The 21,918-nt window shown below is 38.7% G+C and overlaps 1 protein-coding gene across 6 annotated transcripts in view; it reads right to left on the bottom strand.

Moving 5' to 3' along the window:
• Window positions 1-21,918, bottom strand: part of CTBP1 (C-terminal binding protein 1) — a 187,723-nt gene that overhangs the window by 10,803 nt on the left and 155,002 nt on the right. For all 6 annotated transcript variants that reach the window (XM_065634239.1, XM_065634238.1, XM_065634243.1 and 3 more), the window contains 4 exons: window positions 14,791-14,935; window positions 10,831-11,037; window positions 4,545-4,759; window positions 515-645 (listed from right to left, as the gene is read on the bottom strand). In XM_065634239.1, the coding sequence (XP_065490311.1) occupies window positions 515-645; window positions 4,545-4,759; window positions 10,831-11,037; window positions 14,791-14,935 (698 nt within the window). The remainder of the gene's footprint in view (window positions 1-514; window positions 646-4,544; window positions 4,760-10,830; window positions 11,038-14,790; window positions 14,936-21,918) is intronic.

Below are 21,918 nucleotides of genomic sequence, written 5' to 3'. Positions count from 1 at the left end.
AACTCTAACTTCCTTAACTTTTTTTGCAACCTGTTACATTTATGGCTTTCCTGCAGAGGCAGTCTGGACAAAAACGTGTCTTTACCTCCAGAAAAGCGTCATAAAGTAGTTATTTCTCACACCAAATCTCAACTCTTTGCCTTCTGAAAAAGTCTGTTCGGACATCAACAACAGTTGCCTCCAGAATTGCACCAATGACAAAGAAACACTCTGTTCAAAGCCATGTCCAGGATTTGAACCCAAGTCCCTGCTATTTCTACTATATAAACCCATTGGATTTTTTTTTTTTAAAGGAATTAAATCTTGGAAGTCACTGTTTTCACTTCCGATCATATACACAAGCTCCACCTACATTTGCATTAGTCCAGTGCTGCACAGATTCGTGTTGCTTTACTAAGGAGTATTTAGCTACCAAATGAAGGGAAAACTCAATTTACTTGTTGCTGTTGATTGTATCATGCACTAAGACTTAAAAATAAGAAAGTGAACAAAATAAAAAGAAAAGGAAAAGCACCTGAATGGTTCTGACTCATGTACATCTAAGGCTGCCCCTCGTATCCTTCCTTCCTTCAGGGCCTGTGCAAGTGCTTTTTCGTCTACTAACCCACCTCGAGCTGTGTTGACCAGGAAAGCCCCTTGTCTCATCTAGGGAAAGTTAAAAACAAGAATGATGAAATAAAAATAAATGAAATAAAATAGTTGTGGCATTATTTTTTACTCAAAAGAAGCATCCATTACAACAAAGGCTATTCAGCTGGTTTAACCTGTAACAGTTTGTCTTCCCTTTCCATTAGAAAGTACCACAAAATGTGATGCTTCCAACATAAAATGCTATTTCACAGCACTCAATAACCTTTTGTTTCTTGTAAGTAGTGTCTTTCAACAGAAGCGTTGTTTCAGATATTGTGCGGTTAACATGATCAAAAGACACATCTGTGCATATGAAAGTGACAGATCATTTTTTTCCTTTTTATTTCACTGTGAAATTGCATGAAACTACAACACATTCTTAAACAAATTCATATTTTGTGATTTTCAACTTTCACACAAGTAAAAGCCTACACGACTTTTTCAGAAAAACCAATGCTTTTGGATTTTCAAACATTTTTCCCTTCAGTTTCCAAAACACAGTACATCTATGTTTTATTCATTTTTGTTTCTTCAGCTTCCTCCTCCCTGTGAGACTTTTCAAATAAAAGTCTAAAGAATTCTTCTATGATTCAATTAGAAGGCATGAAAATGAATTTGGTTGAGAACACTATGTGCCCAGGAGAGAAGCTGTGCTGTGCTTTGTGCACATTAACATTGTAGATGACACTGTGTGGGGAGAACTACAAGAATTTACACCATAACATATCCACAACATGAAAACAAAGTGGTGGTTTAAATAAGAGAGATGGTACGGAAAAAGAAATAAATTACTACATCCTGCTTCCAGCCACCCTAATACTTCATCTTTTACCAGATGTCTCAAATAGAGCTTCTGGTCTCAGAAGCATTTCTGTGTGGGAAGGTGAGCATATGAAGAGCAGGAATCATGGCGAAGATGAATGATAGCAATCTCATTTTGTACTGACTCCATCTCTCACCGTAAGAACAAGAAAACCCCAACATTTTGATGCCAAGTCAACTACTTGAAACCTACACATCAAACTGAAGCTTATGTAAATGGATCCTTACTCTGAAAGGCTGATTTGAAATGCCAAATTCACGAATAACAAGGAGGTTTGGATGAAGGTCTGCTACGAGATTTTTTACATGAGATCACAGGGAATATTAAACGATTAACATGTTTATGCTTGCAGTAAGGTTGTAAGAAAAACCACCACCATATTTTGGTGGCCACCTCACTAGGTTTAGCGTGGCCCTGCCTCTCTCCATTTGCAGACTCCTGGGCTTGCAAGAGAACCATCTACTGGTCTCTACAGCAAAACCAAAGTCCACCTGCAGGAGCAGAACTAAGTGACACTTCCTTTAGTCTTCTGTAATTAACTTGGCAATTAGAGCAGTGAGGAAACGGTGGCATAATCTTAAGTCTGATCTTAAGGCATGACCTTGTAGTTGTTACTACAAGACATTCCTGATGGGAACTATCACTGCATCTCCACTACTTACATCAGCCAAGAACTAGATCAAAACTAGCGCAGGAGGGCTCGCCCAAGTGACAATCACCATACAGGCTCGTGGGAGCTTATACACCCTTCCTATTTCTGTGCTCTTCAAATAGATAATTTGAGTTTTAAGTATAGCCTAGTGTATTTATATGCCCTTTGAAGGACTTGAAAACTTTAATCAAAGTGAACCTCGCTAAAATCTTCTGTCCAACCTTAATAACCTCGCTTGCGTTTTCATTTTAGGACTATTTACAAAACTCTAAAGCCAGTACTAAGGCAAGTCCAAATCAAACAGAACATGGCTGCATAAACGCACTCTAATGGGAATGAATTATGTGACTCATGACAAAACTACAAGGGTGGATGGATGCAGCTGGAGATGACCCTTAATGGGTGGAAACTCGAAAGAGCTTCACAGCTAAAACTGCTGAGATCTGGTAAATTCACCTACACCAAACCTGCACGGCTGCTGTAAAAATGTAGAACGTTTAAACTGCAGCGTCTTTTTCAAATTTGTAAAACTAAAGATGACCTCAGCTTCTCTTAAGAGCACTCGACTGCCCTGGGTTCAATAAACACAAGCTTGAAACGCTTCCCTGAGTTATGCTGGGAGTACAAGGCCAAGCACAATGGTTGGGCAGAATGCTCCCTAATTAAAGGGAAAAGCTACTCAAAGAGAAGACTGACACCAAATTTTCAAAGACATTTTAAGGTTACATACTTTCAGATTCTAGACAAAATTCAGGGTGATACTTTAGTGAAATGAGATGCGCCACACTTCTCTGTTTAAAGACTGGTTATTACATGAGCATGCAATACTGGACAACAGTGGCATGCAATGCTCTCTGAAAATTTTAGGTGAACTCTAACATCTGTCAGCCTAAGAAAAGCTTTTCTGCTCTTTTTGACACATACTCAGAAGATCTGTTCTACACAAATAAGCAGTCAGAGGTGAAAACCATAAAATTGTAACACATCAGCTGTTACAATACAGACTGCTCCATCCAAACTTTATCCAAAGCAAGAACTATCTTCTACCATTTCAATCCTTGCTTTACCCATGAAGGATAACAAACAAAGATAAATGCTTACGATATCCTTTTGAGTATAGACTTTATTATAGGCATCTCATGCTATCACTCAGTTTTAACCTATTTTGGTTGGTTTGTTTCTCTGATTAATGCACTAAGCCCTCTCCAAAGCTCATCACATTTATCCACCTCCACTCAGACACCTCCTGTGAGACACTGGCCCAAGTTTCACAGTCCACTGTACACAGAGCGACCACTGCTAAGCCTCCAGATGATCCCTGAATTCAGCATGATTTTGTTTGGGTCTAGATGTCTGTTTGCAAAGGCATCTAGTCATGTAATAACCATTAAATGTACCTGAGCACACAACAAAAGAGAATGTTCAGGGCAGGGTGACAGACCTCTGTCCTCTTTGAGATTTACATTTTAAACTTTTTTTTTTTTAGAGTGTAAATCCCAGACCCTGATTTTATGTTGAGATGGATCTGCAAAATCCCTAAATTCTCGAATCAAGAAATATGTTATATGGACACTGTTCTGCTGTGATCCCATGACTGTGGAGCATGTTCAGTAACTACTTCAGTTCTCCTAAAATTCAAGAGCAGTAGGTACAAACTGCTTCTCAGAAGTCAGGCAATGATTTTACTGCAAGAGTGCTACTGTCATTGTTACCAACACATACAGACACTACGTGTAAAGAACAGCAAAATCGACTTTTCTGCACAATACCTACATTCTTACATCTCAACGTTACATTTCTTGCTGTTACCTACACTGAATTCAGAGTCAGAATCTAGACATTTAATGAAAATGCTCGCTATCAAATTAGTCAATAATGGACTAGTCCGTACACTTAGATTTTGAAATTATTTTAATGTTACTTAAAACTTCAGGGAGAGGTTAGTACTAATTCCAATAAACATTGTTTTTCCAAATAATGGAATGCAGTGAATGTGATTCATCCATGAAGCGCTCTGCAAGCATCAGGACTGAGCACAGGGGGGAGCCATTTAGTCATAATCCTTAAATTGCATCTAAAGAACTGAAACTGAGGAACAAGAGTGAAAGGTAGAATTGCTACCTGAAAGTACACAGGTAAAGGAAGTAGCTACTAGAAGACATAGGAAAAGTGCTTTTACATAAATGCAACTTTATTAAATCTGAGCAAAATTAAGAAGAGCAAATTATTTCCACCAGTGCAATGTTACTGAGTAAAAAAGACAATAAAAGCAATAATAATAAGCCACCACCTATTTCCTAATCAGTTATACACCTGCTTAATCTCAAAGCAGCAAAAAAAATTCCTTTCAAATAAGAATCTGCCTGTTTATGTAGATAAACGCTACGCAGCGTCAGCAACCAGCACCGGTGTGTGGAGGGCGTCCGCAAAGATTATTACCTGCTTTATGGTGAAGTCGTTAATAAGATGATGATTGTGTTCGTTCAAGTTGCAGTGCAGGGTAACACAGTCACTGTGGAACAGCAGGTCCTGCAAAGTGCTCACCCGCTGCAGCCCCAACGCGCGCTCCATGCCGTCCGACAGGTACGGGTCATAGAAAATCACACTGAAGCCAAAGGCTTTGGCACGTAGCGCTACTGCTTGTCCAACACGCCCTAGAACAAGATAAATACGCGATGAGAACAGATGCGAAGCAGCTGGTGTAAGGTAGCCTCCTCCTGCCTAGTGCAAACGCTTGCACCAAACTGTGATGTTTTGTACAGCAATGGGAAGAGGACAAAAAAAGAAGAGGCAGTTCCCATCTCACTTGAAATCATCGCTATGATCAGAAATGTTACATCTGGGCTGTTTCATACCACCTTTGCTCGAAACAAAGCAGGAGGTTTGCACTCATTGCAACCCGAGATCTGAAATGCCAGAAGATGTCACGTAATCTGCAATAATCTGTGTAATACGAGGGTTTGCGTGCTGGGCCTGTTTATGGCAAAACACGACTGCTTGTGAATACATCCCGCCAAGGACTTATTCTTACCCATGACGGACCAGCTGGCTTTAATAAAAAGCTATAAAATTAATCCTCAAAAATGGATGCCATAAAAGATCATTTGTTTAATCTGAAGCTCAACCACTCTCAATGCATGGAATCTCCTTTCTGAACTAGTATTTTCTTTCATTTTGAATAACATCCTCTCAGCATTAAAATGCCTACAAGAATCCTGTCATCTAAGGCCTTAAAAATTTTGCAACCATCTACCTAAATGATAAATATAGTCCATCATATGGCACTTAGTTCAGAAGAGTCTGGTACCATTTGCTATTCACATGGACCTTCATTTCTCTCTGTTCCACTTTCCTGACTGTCATTTTTCACGGTTGTGCCTGAAATTGCTTTTGAGCGTGACTCCACGCCACATGTATCAGGAGGTACGTATTTCCTTTTGACACACTACCAGTAAAACACTGAGGAAAAAAAAGTGAATACATCTCATGAGTAAGGATACTTGGAAGAACAAGAAGTGACACTTTTCAGGTTACAAGACTACACACCAGACACGTTAGATTATTACAAATGTCAGACAAAGGCATTTCAAAAGCATCACTAGACATGCCATAATCATCATGTATCCTTTAAAAAAAAAAAGTCGACAAGTTTTCTTTTGTAACATCTGAGTTTGTTCAAAAAAGCATCAAATTAACACAGGGAAATCCCGTCTCTTTCCAATTGTGCTTGAAGGGATTTCCCTCTACTTTTCAGTTTCTCTTTGAATAAACTTAAGAAGCCACAGGAAGAAAGGCTTTTTGTTGATTATTTAACCTGAACGCAGCAGTTCTGCAGTGCTTAGCGATAGATGTGCTTGGAATATTAAACAGCACGTCAATCTGATGGGGGCTGTCTGCTTTTCTTTGGGGACACCAAGTTAAAATATTCTTCTAAATCCATTATTTCAATACTTGTGTACATGTTATTTGTTTGCTTTTCAAGTTGTTTTTTTTTATAAACTTGAATTAGACAATTTTCAGCACAAACACTGTATTATTTTCAAATTTTGGCATGTTCACAGCTCAAGGAATCAGTCATGCAACTGTAAACAATTTGTTTCTTTTTTTTTAAAGGAAGCGTATGGCTTCTACTCCAGCTCCATTCATTTTCACATGCAACATTCTGTCATCTGTTCTTTTTTACACTCTTTACAACACTAATACCTGAGGGGATTCATGACAGTGAAATCTCTTACAACAGACTCTCCAGTTAAAGCTATACTTTCCATTCATTGCAACCAGGCTAATAAACCACAGCCTTCTCCATTGTGTGCAAAGTTTCCTTCTGAAACACTTGGGAATCACACACGTGTATTTCCAGCCAGAATTGTCTATTTACAATTATTTTGTTGGATAAAACTCTTCTGCAACTGACAATTCATAATTCGTCTCAGTCGTTAGACAAATATACAGGTAGACACACATAATTTGCCAATTCTATTTTAGACTAGAGTCCAACAATACAGTACAAACACAAACCTATGACTTTTTATTTCCTGAAAAACTCTTATATAATAAGACTCTCCTGGATACGAGGGTGGCTCAAAACCTACCGCAGCAGATCAAGAACAACAGAAGAGCACACAAAGCATCCCATCTTTGGGACAACTCTATCTCAAAAGCACATATGATTGCTATGAATATTCATGGCTGCTTCCAGGGAAGGCAAATTCCAAAGTTCAAAAGGTTAAATGAACTTCTTGGTCTGTAGGATGGAAGAAAAGCAGCAAAAGCCTATTTTAGAATTCAGAGATTTATCCAAAGCTCTGGCAAAGCCTGTGCATCATTTCAGTGATTTCGGTGACACCACAAATGCGAGGAGAGAGTCATCAAAAACGATTTGGTCTCCTGCTACAGTCTGACCCAGCAACTCTGTCAAAATCTCCTGATTCCCCTAGTTCGTAGGTGTCTCTGATCTTGACCTTGCTGATTTGAGTGTGACAGCAGAGTAGCTGGAGTTGTCAATGACCAACCCAGCCCCTGGGCAAAGAACGTGCGTCCTACACTGGTATTACTGAGTTGATATCGTGGAAATGTTGACTACAGGCCTGCACACTTCCATGTAAAGAAAAAGCGCTTTCACTTAGCAGCTCCTTCCTGTCTATGTAATAGTCATGGAGAATCTGGGTAATTTTTCCTTCCTCCTGGAGAAGTCTAGAATGCAGAGAGTGCCACTTTGTTGTATTTGCTGCTGAGCACATGAAGAGAGTGAGAGAGACAGCTAAGGGTACCTCATTTATTGCATGGTAATACCACCCAACTCTTAAGCCTTAATATTGTCTGACAATGCAGATCAGTACTCTGGCCAACATCTAGTCAGGACCGTGGGACTGCTGAGAGAATAGAGCAGGTGAGGAAAGACAAATTGAGTGATGACATTCGTTATGATACGGAGACAAATGTATTTGGCGGAATTTCACCTCTCTCGAGTGAGGAAATGGATTAGCTATTAGTCATCAGCATTTGTAGCTGGGCAGGAAGGGGAAGGGAGTGTGACTTCACTGCCTTCCCTGCTGTAAAATTATCATTACAGCAGAAGCAGGTCCAGCCATCTATTCATCCAAGTACTTGCTGTTGTTCATAAATATTCTCCTTTAAAAAAAAAAAAAAAAACAAAACCCTAGATGTGTAGATATAAGGTGAAAAGGTAGCAGGGCTTACTATTCAAGCTTGTGATGCATCACTTGAAATATAGGACACTGGATAGTAATAAAGATTAAAAGTGACAAAGACAGATGTTTAATGATGTGATATTATTATTTATGTAAGGCTCAAAGAATCACGCACTTCTTAAACACAGCAAGAATCATGGGCTCTGCCCTAAGGAGCTCAGAGGCAAACCAAACGACACAACAATGATAGATGGTACCAACAAGCACATGAAGGAGGCATTAGGCTGTTGAGTCTCTGCTTATCTTCCAGCTCAATACAAACAGCAGATGAGAGATGGGGTTAACTTTAAAGGAGGAGCACGGAGTAATAGGATTAAGCAGGATAGACCAAGTGTCAAAGCAGGAATATGCATGAGATGAGGCAAAGAAAAGAGAGTTGGGGATGGAAAGAAAAAGGCAAGTGAGTCATGAAACTTGGCCAGAGCAGTGGATAAGGAAGGGAGTAGAGAAGCTTTGGAGGGAACCACACAGAGACAGGCAAGAGCTGGGGTGTTTCTCTTTGGCAAACCAAGAGAAAAGCCCAAAAACAGACAAGAGGAAGGTCTGGAGTTTGCTCAGCAGCAAAGCAATACATTTAAGCAACCCACTGCTGAAGAGACCACAAGTTTAAGAGAACAGAGAAACATAGATATGGTTCAGATATGACATGATCTCGGACACAAATTAACGAGAAAGGACAGAAACAACGATACTACACAGAACTGAAGAAGGACTTAGTTCCAGATGATGAAAGTTAGAATCACAGAATCATTAGGTTGGAAAAGACCTTTAAGAAATAAACAAAAAAAAATGTTTATTTTGTGTGCAATACATTCACTTCATAGCCTCTCAGTGGTTCATCACTTCTGATGTTGACGTGTCTACATAATAAAATAATAAACTAAGGTAAAACTACAGATGTGGGAAGAAGCCACTACTAGAAAAACATAACCTAAGGGCAACAGTCTTTTGAAGGTGGTTGCAAATACACATTTTAGTTTTAAACTAGAGACAGGTGGCCTCTTGCAATGATCTGTAATAGGCAAGTGAGTATAAACACAGCCTGAGTGCCTGGACTGCTCAAATGTTAAGTCCAGTACAGCCCTATTTCCATATCTTCTAAGACTACATTTTTACTCTTCATTAAAACATACCCTGTTTCCCCAAAAATAAGCCCTACCCCAAAAATAAGCCCTAGCATGATTTTTCAGGATTTTTGAGGATGCTCTAAATATAAGCCCTAATCCAAAAATAAGTCCTAGTTACAGTTCATTAAAAAAAAAAGTCAATTTAAATACTGTCCAGGCAGCTACACATTTAAGAAAGTAATAAGTTTTGGAGCAAAAAGTAATATAACACACTGTCTTATTTGGGGGGAAACAGCGTAGCTACACAGGAGTTTGCTAGAACAGGTCCAAATCAAGATGTTACGCCTATTCACATACCTGCACAAAAAGAAACAATCAAAGTGTTCAAAACTGAGTTTGAACTTAACTTTCCTTCATATTATGAATACTCCATTGTATGAAAAGAAATAGGAACAATAAAAGGCTAGAGAAGATGGCTGGTTAAGAACTGTAACAGATGTGTAACTTTAAAATCAGATTTTACTAGCATTTTAATGTTTCATGCACACAAAAAAACTTTCTTTTTAAAACTAAAACCAAAACCTAGAATTTACATAGCTTTATACACATATTGGCAACCTGACTATCCATTTGTTTCTGGATACTTTTCTGTTATTCACAAGAAAAAAAACACACAGAAAATTCACTTAAGGAAGTCAATGATGAATGACTTTCTCTTCTAATCTCAGTCTGGAATTTGTGCATTAAAAAAAATGCAATGTCAACAGGACAGATATCTCCAACAAATATGCACATGGCATGTGAGCCAAGGCTGAAATTCCAAAGAGGAGTTATGTGTTTCCATTTTTAAGACACTGCAGGTGACTGTCTATTATTTATGTACAGATGCTGTGACTGTAAGTGCAATAATCACAAGATGCATGATTACATGGGTATAGATTTGAAAAAGCAACTTCATTACTGTCTTCTTGAAAGTCATATTTTAAAGGCAGTTCTTTGACCGTGAAGATGTTTTTGGTGTGCTGCATACTCATTTAAATGAGTACCATGTAACACCAGGCTATTTTCAGCTTCCAAAACTAAGAGTTCGTGACTTGAGTTATTTGACAGCAATGTGTAACAGGAACAGTCATTTAAGTATGATGCCTTGTTGTCAAAACCATATTATTAATTCCTGTGGATGAATACCACAGCAATTACATCCACAATCTATCAGATCTTTGATAAGACAAGCACATGACTGAATAATTTTTATATAGAATCTGACTTGCTTGTTTTTCTTCTCTACTTCTGTAACAGACAGTAATTAATTCATCTCAAGCAAGCCCGTCCATCTGTTAGATGCTGAAACACATTCAGGGCCATTCAGAGAGGTAAGCAGGTGATTTTATTAGGTCTGGAAACATTTCAAACTTTCTTGCCTGTATTTTTCCTCTCATTTGAGCTGGAGTACAATTTAAGCTGCAGCTCAACCAAATGCACAGAATAACTGCTCTGCAGGCTGTTACTGCAGCAAAGACTTTTCAGATATGTTAAAAACAGTAGAGGGGGAAAAAGCACACGCAGAACCAGATGTGACAACAGACAAGAAATACAACATATCCATGCGACACTGGGCTGAAGGAGCAGGATCCTTGTCACGGAAAAGAGAAGCGATGGTGTCTCCTTGTCCTACAACCCACGTGCCTGACAGCAGACAATACAGCAACAGAAAGATGTACAGGAATTCAAAGAACTGAGAGGGTATCAGCAACAGAAAGAGTTTTCTGAGGGAAATAATGTTGTCTAAGGGGAAAACATTTGAGACATATCATATAAACACCAGGAACGAGATGCTATTATCCAGAGGAGTGAACTAGGCGTTCCACTTCTACAGCTCAAATCTTTGTAATTTTTTTAAAGCAACGGAAGGCGAGGAAGATTAAACCACCTTTCAAGCCAACGTACCTAATCCAATAATGCCCAAGGTCTCCCCTCTGATCCTGGCAGCTCCAGAAGCCACTTCCCGAATCTGTTCGACGCTCTGTACTCTCGTCCCTTCTCGCAGAGCCTGGTGTAGCCAGGTGGTTCGCCTGTACAGGTTCAGAATGTGGCACATGGTAGAATCTGCTGTTTCTTCCACCGAGGCAGCTGGCACGTTACATACGGCGATCCCTGCAAAGAACCGGGGGGGGGAAAGACAACAGTTGCCAAATGTTTCTTACTTTTTCCCCATTTAACAGCAATTGAGGAGTATGATGTTTAAATTTACAGGTATTTCAACACTTGTTTTGCACAAATACTAAGTTTCTGACTGTAATGGCAGAGAGAATACTTGACATTAGTTGATAAATATGTGCAAACATTTTTTTTCTGGTATTTTATTACTATGTATGGTATTTGCAAACTAAGGCAAACAATAAACCGGTCACTGAAACCACAAAAGGAAAGTACTGAAGATGTCAGATATTAAAGAATCTTGGTAAGTGTTTTACACGCACAGAGAGCTTGGTGTTTTGAATAACAAAGAGAAATCTGCCTGGCTCTCAACAGTGCCCTTAATGACCATTGTTTAGATTTAATTGCATGAGTTCGCCTTCCACCACTGAGCACATATCCTCCCCAAAGCCATCTATACAAGCTATAAAAACGATAAAATAATTTATAATAACAGAAACTCTTCAAAGCCCTCACAGGATGACTATTAGTATTTCCAATTCATGTATGGGTAATCACGACACAGGGAGGGACAATTTGTTTCGTGCTGCACATGGGTTTGTAGAATAACAACACAACGAATCCAAGCCCTTTCCTGGCCCTCCAAATTAATGAGATAACCTATTTCATTGTCAACGGGGAAATATAAAATCTGCTTCTGCGTGGCATGTCAAGATAATGTAAAATTAAGGCTCTGTTCCCAACAGCTGAAAAGTTCCTAGTTGAAAAGGGCTTAACATCAAGCAGCTAAAAGACTGTTACAGATTTCCACATTGGATTGATTCAAGACTCACAACATCCATTCTTTTATTTCAAAAAATGAACAAGCGATTATGATTGCATGCAAGTTATCCCATTCTGCTCTTTACCTTCCGCTACTCAATATACAGCAGTTAAGCAAAATGTTTTCTTGAAACCGTTTATGTCCTTTTTGACTTGTTTCTCTTCATTCTTTCTGTTTACTTCATGTTCTTGCTCTAATCATCGGCTCCCACCAATGTCTGTCTCTCAGTTTTGCTGATCGAGATCACAATCAGTATACAGTACAATTTCACAGTGGAGGATAAAAAAAAGTGTTTTGTAGACTAGAAAACACCCTTATACTGTTTTCGCTGTCTAGTTGTTTGGGTTTTTACATAAATAAATATTCAATGAGTCCTCAGCTAACACCAGTATATCTTGTGAACCAAGGAAGAAAAAAATTATCTTAAATAATAGTAATAACAATCTGACAAATAATAAGCTTATACCATATTTATCTATGTTTTACATTCAAATGCCTTTATTCTGCTGCCCAGCACTCTTTTACAGCTTTCTTCAGATCAGTAAACAACAACATAAGGAACCTGCAGAACTATTTGTCTTGGCTCTTGAGATAGGGTGTCTGCTGAGTCACTGCTCTTAGACTGACACAAAGATAAAACAGCATAATTTGCTGGGATATTCATCTTGGCATCCTGTTAACATCAATGATAGTATGAAACTCACCTTTTTACAAAAATGGGAAAAAAGCATGAGTGGGGGTAAAAGTACAAGACTGAAAAACAACATCCCTTTAAGTGCATCATTTAGAACAGCTGCATTTACTTACACAAGAAGTCTTTAATGGAGCAAAAATGCAGATTTTAGATGGCAAAACAAATTTAACAAGCGTATCTTCTGAAAGCTGGCATCAACAAAATAATGCTTTAAGGGGAGCTTAAAGAGTTATATCACATATTTGCGAAGAGAAATAAGGAATTGAACTCACCTTATAACTTCCTCCCTAATAGGTTTCCTTAGGAAATCTGGAGAAGAGTTAGACAAATTTCTCCCCTAAACTGCAGGAATTTCCTTTTCCCTGTTTTCCCTCAACTTTAAAACCAGCTAATTTCTGAACGGCAGAGACATGGTGAAGCACAAAAGGCAGCGATGAGAGGCAAGGATATGAAGAAAAGAGACATTTCACATAGGAAAAGATAGCACATTATCATGTCCACTGCTTCTACCCTGCCTTCCATTTCCCCCTTTCCTAATGCTCTCAGTGATCCTGTGCGAAGTTCAGTGCTGGAAAACTAGGAGTCAACGAGCACCACCTTGACTCCCACTTTACCCGCATCCAGCTACACTCACAACTTGTACAGATTTTCTAGTCAACAGTTAAGAAACTGGAGAAAAAGTAGACCAGATCTTAAAGATTTTATCCAAGCAACATATGTTTTCATGCATTTTAAGAAAAGTGCAAACATGAAAATAATAGGAAAAGCTGGTAACAAGCCCATGAGACAGCTCCTTGAAAAGTAACTCAAAAAGTTACTACCAAGTTCAGGAATATGTCAGACTTCACGGTCTAACTCTACACTAGAATTCAAGAGTGAATCCAAGCTTTTTACAAAGAGCAATTAACGCTCATATTACCTCCTTGAGATGCACATTATTTGTACTAGTTTGGAAAATACAAAGTGATTTGTCCCAGCAGTGGCGAGTTAGTATTTCATTCCAACCATTTCACCGTAACTATTAAAATCGGAAATTTTTCACAGAAAACCTTCCAGCATTTACTGGCTTTTAAAAGAGTGGATAACTTTATTTCGTAAATACTGGAACACACAAACAGAATGGATCCTAACTGTGCAATTCAGTCTGACCACAAAATAGGAAATAAATGATTAGGAATGTGGCCATTTAGCATTTCATACGAATGACAATTTCCCAAATCTGCTGTACTCCGCCTCGAAGCATTATGTGTATGTATTTAAATTATAAACTTGGACTACAATCCAGCACGAAGACTTGCAGAAACAGCCAATAAACCTGCCAAGATCTTCCTGTTATCAGGGATTCCCCACACAAACCAGACTCCTGACTGGTTGAGGCGTTTGATCTGGAACTAGGTTTTGGGTTTTGATCTGGATTTTACCCCAGGCCAATCTCTACACACATACAGGTTTTCTGGGGTTCACAGCACACGTGCCGAATGGTGGCACTAGTTACAATATGTAGGAACACAGCACTGTCATATTGAAATCAATGTTTCCAAGATCTTCCCAGAGCATAATGGGAAACATACTTGGTGACCTCTATCTTAGAAACGAAGAATATGTAGACATTTATTCCAAGTGGTAGTTTGACCTGTAGATCATAGGTAAGATGATGGTTTACCATTAAGTAAGGAAAGTACAAACCAGACTGTTGCTTTTTGACAGCGAAACACTAAGCACCATCTCTTCATAGTTCCAGTATCTGAATTTATTCTGAAGCAGCAACAACTAAATCTCCTATAAAATCCATATTTCTGTTTTATGGAGTGGTTTAGTACTAAATCTCATGCATCATAAATAAGTCTCAGACAGTTGATAATGATCTCATTTTTTATTCAAACAGAAGGAGTATGCTGTACTGATGGAATTATACTTTGTGACTGGATTACAGCAGTAGTAGTTAAAATATACAACTGGGGTAAAAAAGAAAGATGAAAAATTATGGCCCTACTACTTGGATTTATATTGAACAGGCGGATTGTCATCCTGTCACAAAGCTGTTAATATTATCACCTAATTAACTAATGACAGTATCTCCATAACGATTTTTAAACACTTTGATAAGAAAATTATACAGCTTACATACCATGTTAGTATAAATTACACACAAAACATTAATGCAAAGACTTGGATGCTATCAGGTTTCTGAAGGCAAGTAAAAGATGTAAAATAATGTCTTTAATAGCCATACCTAAATCTCCAGCAGATTTGATGTCAATATTATCAAAACCACTGCCAATTCGGACGATTATTCGAAGTGCTTTAAATTTCTCCAGGTCTTCTCGTGTTAAAGTGATAGTGTGATACATCAGTGCACCCACTGCTTCATTTAGTACCTATAACACGGAAGAAAAAAAAAAAAAATTTTTTATCTCATAGGATCTCAGGTTAATCACTTATACATATTTTCAGGTATAAAAAAGACTGTATAAGCATTAAATCCAGGTCTTTTGTTTTAAAGGTTATTTCTCCAAATATCTTCCAGCCTCTTGTTAGTCTTTTTCATCTGATGTAACCATCCCAGCGTGATGACATTAGCTTTAAAAGAACTAACTGACCTATATTTGTGTTCTTATTAAGAGGGAAGACTCTCCTCATTTCACAGGAGATGCTCTGCAATATTTCACCCTAAATACACGCATCACCGGACTGCACCTGCATGTGCAGATGAAACACAACATGGGAGCGAGCATTCCCTTTACACAGTCAGTATTTTTATGCTCAGGCAGCTGACATTCTGGTTTGAACGGAGTCACAGAGCCACGTCTCTTCACCCCACACGCAGTGGTACAAGCGCTCACTGCGCTATTAAACCACTCGGTACCTGAATAGAAAACATTCAGCGATCATTACAAAACCCTCAGACAACAGCAACTAAAATCTTTTCAATTCATATAAAAGGACAAAGTGTTTGTCCCTCAGCTTATCGGTACTGCAACTGTCTAGGCTTGCACTGATGGAAAACTGGATGTCATATGAACTGGTTCAACCGATATGCCAAACTAGTCATTATCCAGAAAAAACAGCATCTCTAAGAAACAAGAAGTTGTACCAAAGCAACACTGCTACAAAAGGAAAAACAACAAAACAAACCCTTGTGGGAGAGCGAGCCAAAAAAGCAAAAAATAAATTGACAGGATCTGAAAGGTCTAAATATCTTTCAAATTATGTCAGAGTCCACCCAGCCTACTCAAGAGACGTTAAGAGGACGGGGTGTGGAGAGAGCCTAGCGGTTCTGAATTCTGCTGCCAAACAAGCCGTGATGCTGCGCCCCACACAGTTGAGCCCAGTTTATTGTTCACAAAGCAGAAAATATTTTCTTCTATATGCAAATTGGATGATTTCACTTCTTCGAAACACTGTGTTTCCACCTTCAATGCACTACTTAACATCCAAATAGTTCTAGGAGACACAGAACAAGCACAAATCATCTCAACACCTAAGCTGGCTGTGATGACTTCAAGAGGTTCCCATGACTTCACATAAAAGTTCTGCAGAGACTCTAAATTTCTTATTCAATAGACTTTCAGTACATGTACAGATTCTGTCAGTTATTTCTGCTCATATAAGCATTTTCAAGGGTACTGAAAGATCAGTAACAATAATCAACATCAATGTAAATAATTTTTAAAAAAAAGCAGCTATTGCAGCAAGACAGTCTCAGACACAGAGAATTGCAACTGTTGGAACCCAAGATCTACGGCAGTAATTTTAAAAACTAAAATACATGAAGAAAAATTTTAAAATAAAAATAAACTCCATAAAAATGAAAGGAAACCTTATTGAATACTTCACAAAATAATTTATGCTATTTCAACAGGTGTTTCTGGACTGGTAACCCAGTTCTAAGGCAGATAAAGACCAGAATCCTTTGAGCAGAATTTGGATTTACTTGTAGCGTAAGAACTGCAAAAAAAAAAAAAATAGAAATTAATCATCCTTAAAGAATGTGGCTACAACCTAATTCAAAGAACAGCTGTGGGCTCTGATCTTCTAAACAATTAAACACACACAAAACTCTTTGATTTTAATGGTAGTAACAATTCCTTTGGAGATTACATCTAGCAGTCACCAAACAGAAAAACTGCGCTCATCAAAACGTGTTTCCTTGAGCTGTTACGCAGGATTAAAAAAAGAAAAAAAAAAAAGAAAAAAAGAAATAGTTCATTGGTTTTGCTTCCATAGCAGCATTACAGCTGTTATGGACCAAGTCAAAGACCACATCTGGGGCAGTCTACAGAAGAAACAGTCCCTCTTATAATCTGATCGCCCAACTAAAATGCCCTTATGTTTTGTCCCATTAATTCCTAAAAGATTTTCCAAAATCTCACAGCTCCAACAATATGGAAACTTTTTCTCATTTCCAGCCTCCATTCATTCACTACCTAGTTTGTATCGATTTGTTCTGGCGCCAGCGTTGCCCCTTTTTTTAACCGTACCTTCCCTCCTTGGTGTTCGTAATCCAAACGTATATATAAACGATCATATCCCCTCTCAGCATTTGTCTGGCCAGACTTCACAAGCCTAGTCCTTCCAGTCTGATCTAGGATGATGTCCGTCCATCCCCTTGATCAGTCTAACACTTTCCCACTGCCCTTAAAGAGGTCTAAGGTAGATGAGGTTCCTAGGGACATGGTTCATAGGTGGACGTGGCAGGTTAACGGTTGGACTTAAGGATCTTAAGGGTCTTTTCCAGCCAAAATGATCCAACGATTCTGTGCCCCCTTGTGTGGGCGATCACAATGGCACCCAGTGTGCTACTAAAGGTCTCCCCACTGTGTTACACCAACACTACCAGTGTCAGCAGCAGTCTACGTACTGGAAATCTCTTCTCATGAAGTCTCATATGACATGCGACACTTCTGTGTGACCACCGTTGCGCTGCCAGCTGATCCCTTGACTAACATGTAAATCTTATTCCTTCTTCATGAAGGACGTGTTTCTGACACTTCTTTCTCTGGGTCACAACACTTACTACTTCAAGTCTCAAGGTCCTCAAGTTCTTTATGATATTCTGGTCCTCTCCAATCAGCCATGTCCTCCGTTCTGGGCTTTATCCCATATGTCTCCTCTGTTCCTGCCAGGGTTGCTCTACATGGTCATGATGCAGGAGAAAACATCCTCTGTTTAGTTGTCGGAAGGGCAAAATCTAAAGTAGCTCAGAGCTCAGGATGACTCACCTAAGGCTCATGTCACAGCCAGACCCTTGTTTCCCTCCTCTCCAAGACTGGAAAAGGACAATGGTGTGTGGTTTTAGATGTGCAAACAGAAAGCTGCTACTACGTTAAGGACTGCATTAATCGAGGCTAAAGGACAGCTTAAGTGGCTCAGACATTTGTATTTTAAAATCACAATATTTCATTTGGGAAGCAGCTTTTCAATTCACAATCATGCATATTTTATTAACCCAGCCAGTCAAGACTGTAATTTGGACTCTAAGAGCGCCAGTCTGGACCCATTACGCTACATTTTTGGGCCCATCTAGGTTATGGCTTGGCACTAGGAGGAGACAGAAAAGTACTGGGGAGCTTGGGAATGTGTTCCATGAAAGGAAAAATATTTCTCAGCTATGGCTGAATGCTGACACTGGCCATTTCCACAGGCAGTTATTTACCCATCATATGGGATATGGAACAAACAGATGCAAATGAAAAATCTTTTTGAATTTTCTTTTCAGTGTTTGAGCCTCTTCTAGGATTATGAACCAGTTAGCAAGGAAATGCATTGCCAAAAATGTAATCTTCTGTGACTATGTATTATTTCACATTAATTTGATAATGAAATTATGTTACTGCTTTCTGCAACCAGCCATGTGATTAAACATGCGAAAAAGGCAGAAAATGATAAAAGAAAATCTGAAGTTCAAAACATTCAGCACTGATGAATGTTAATACCACCACTTACAGATTAAAAACATTAATAGTGGAAGTTTCTGTATTTTGGAATTATTCATATAAAGCATATTCTCATATACTAAAAGCACACAAGCAACTCTGACAAGCTTGTCAGTGAGTAAAATCAAAACTTGAACTAAAACCAAGTATAACACATGAAACCAAATAAACGTGAACAGTTCTGGAAAATGAAATAACCTTTAGAAGAAATAACTGTGCATAAGAGTAATTTACTGATCTCTTACAGAAACACACCCAGTGGTGGATGCATGAGAGAAACAGGGAATATCATAGATCCATAAAATGTCCTGAGCTGGAAGGGACCCACAAGGATCATCGAGTCCAACTCCTGTCCCTGCACCAGACAACCCCACAGTTCACACCATGTGTCTGAGGCCGTTGTCCAGTCTCTTCTTGGACACTGTCAGGCTTGGGGCCGGGACACCTCCCTGGGGAGCCTGTTCAGTGCTCCAGCACCCTCTGGGTGAAGAACCTTTTCCTCATGTCCAACCTGAACCTCCCCGGCACATCTTCCTGCCATTCCCTCGGGTTCTGTCATGGGTCACTAAAGAGAAGAGTAATAAATATATGTGCTTTTTAAATCGTTTTCTATAATGAACTTGATTGATACAACATTCACCAAATCCTAGTACAATTTCATTACAAAGATATCGACTCCTGTCAATTTGAGTGAGATAATATATTTAACGAGCAAGCTAGAAATTTCAGATGAGCCCATGTACATGGCAGTCAGACAACAGTCATGATCTCTTGCGAGGAAAGGCAACGGGCAAAATTTCAGAGAATAAGCAGAGTTTGCTGTGTACCGTCACCAGCCATTCCTGCTTTCATCAGGCTACACTTGGGCTTTTTGGGAAGAAAGGATGAGATAAAAAGTTGAAACAAAAGACACGAGCTGGCTTCCTTCTGTTACCAAATTATTATGTAGCCCCTCTGCATAATTTCAATACCTTCAGACTTACTTCCAGGTGAAGCTACAGCCCACTGCTTGCTGAAAGCCTTTTTCATACCCTCCTCAACGAGCTGACATCCTTTCCCATCACAACTGCTCAGACTGGTCTTTCTGCCATTCTTCAACCCCAAAATGACCACTCGGCTTTCACAACGTGCCAGGTCTCCAAGGCCCTTAGAGAACAGATGATATTGTAGCAGGAGACATTTCTATTTCAAAGAATTTAATAAATCTCAGGTAGCGAAGACTGAAGGCTGAAGTCCTTTTTAAACATTTTCCTATTTTTTCACCTTATGTCAGCACCAGCTCCTTTAGCCATCGTGCCAACAATCACATAGTTGCCATTGTGAGATAAGTGCCTCACATTATTTGTTGAAGAACTCTTAGCATCTTGTTCATTTTTACAAAAAAGCACAAACATATCATAACATGCTAACTACAGAACGGCAAGGCCTCCTCTTTGGTCGTCTAAACATACACTACTAGATTTTACTATGAGAGACTAATCTCAGAGGCTTGCAAATCAAATCTAGAGTACAGAAACATAACATAGTATGTAAAATGCGAAACTACTTCAATGCAGAGACAGAACATTTATAAATTACATATTGTATATGACAGTATTGCATTTTTTTAAAAATACTTCTAGAAAATCATCACTAGAAAATGCCATACTTCATCTGGTTCTAGCAACTACAGAGTATTGCATTTCTTGCACTTGGGAGCTTGATGTGTCATCTCAAAAAAAAAAAAAAAATTCCAGTATCATCAACAGACTTGAGATATTTTGCATATTGAGAGTAGAGAAAAAAAAAAGTACTTTACCTGAGCTGAGCATTATTTGACTTGCAAGAAGCAGCTACACATAGAATTTGTAATCAACAGCCAGGAACGCTGCTGCAGAATGTAGCTGCTCTCAAAGCCTCAATACAACATTACAGAGGGTCTATGTGAAACTAAAGGCATTAAAACTAAAAAGAAAAGCCGGTGTGCTCAAAGGGTATTTAATAGGAATCCAAAACTCTGCTAGTTTGTGCTGCTCTTTATGAGCTCCTGTTTCTCTTCACAAGACTATCAGCTCCACATTAGGTTCCCAGGATCTGCAGTGCTGCCAGTAACCTGCCCATTTCATGATACGCGCTTTATTCAGCCAGGATATTGTCCAGTGTAGACCTTAAATATTAATACTTAGGTTTATACTGTACATAGATACAAAGTAGTATAAACATTTGACACAAACATAAACAAACCTTCCTTGCACAGTCCCCAAAAAAACGCTCTAAAAACCACATACACACGCACACTGGATAGACTATGTATGTACACATGGGACATGTAATTGTGTATTTCTAGCTTTATTATTACATACTGTTGGAAAATATATACATAGACACACACACGACTCTACATAGAACCTGCATACCCTATAGCAAACTTCCTTTTAAAAACTATACTGACAACAGTCTTTCAAGCCAGCGTTTACTGACGATTATATGCAGCAGTTTCCTGACAGAAGTGGTATCGCCACTTATTCCATTTCAGAATATAGACTCTGAAAACACTTTTACTAAATAAGAGATTTTAAAGGAAAAAAATCTTTGTTTTTAACAGGAGTTCTGTGTGTCGACTTGCACGATCTATTAACGAGGCAGAATTACAAACCATTCCAGCTCAAGGTGCTATGACAGATTCAAGAACTAAAGGCTCATTGTGCCTTGAAAGTCACTGATGACAATGCAGCAACCCACGCAACTCTGTCTCAAAAAAATCTGCTAATAATCACCAGCAATTTTCAAGCCTTAGTAACACCTGGTGGTGGGAAATGAAGTAAAAAGCTTGTTGATAACCACAAATGTTAGACCCTAATCTGTGTGTAAGACTGATCCATGCTGCTTCCAGGGTACAGCAGAACTCCCAGTCTGGTTTTTAAAGGGTACCAGTTCCGAGAAGACCCTGTATGTTAACTACTTTGATGTATAACGAGGTGTAGTAAAAGCTTTTAGGGTTTCCTTTTGTTAATTTTTTGTAAAGTCATAAGGAAACTCATCCAAGGCTCATTCAAACACTTCAGTAAAATTACGAGCTTTTGGATGAGCCCTGAGGCAACAACTTATTCCCAAGCATATACTACTGTTTACAACAAGGCAGCTTCCTTTCAATCTATATTCTTTGAAAATTTAATTTTGATGGAAAGCTAAAATGCTGCAACTGCATGATGAATATAAACAGCACTGATGGTATAAATGCAAGATTGCAGCTTTACTCCTAAACAAAGAAGAATCTGAAGCTGGAAAAATTATCTTACTTAACCATTGATATAATAGGAACAAATCAAAGCCTCAGCTGAACAACAGCACCATTCTTGATTTGTTTGTATCAGTTTCAAAAAACATTTGTCACATTATGAAAGCTCTTCAGCTCTTCTTTCAAGCAGTCCTCGATAAAACTGCAA

Source organism: Caloenas nicobarica, chromosome 4 (assembly GCF_036013445.1).
Source record: "Caloenas nicobarica isolate bCalNic1 chromosome 4, bCalNic1.hap1, whole genome shotgun sequence".
In the NCBI taxonomy this organism is placed as follows: Eukaryota; Metazoa; Chordata; class Aves; order Columbiformes; family Columbidae; genus Caloenas; species Caloenas nicobarica.
This window is presented reverse-complemented; position numbering and strand designations above follow the sequence as displayed.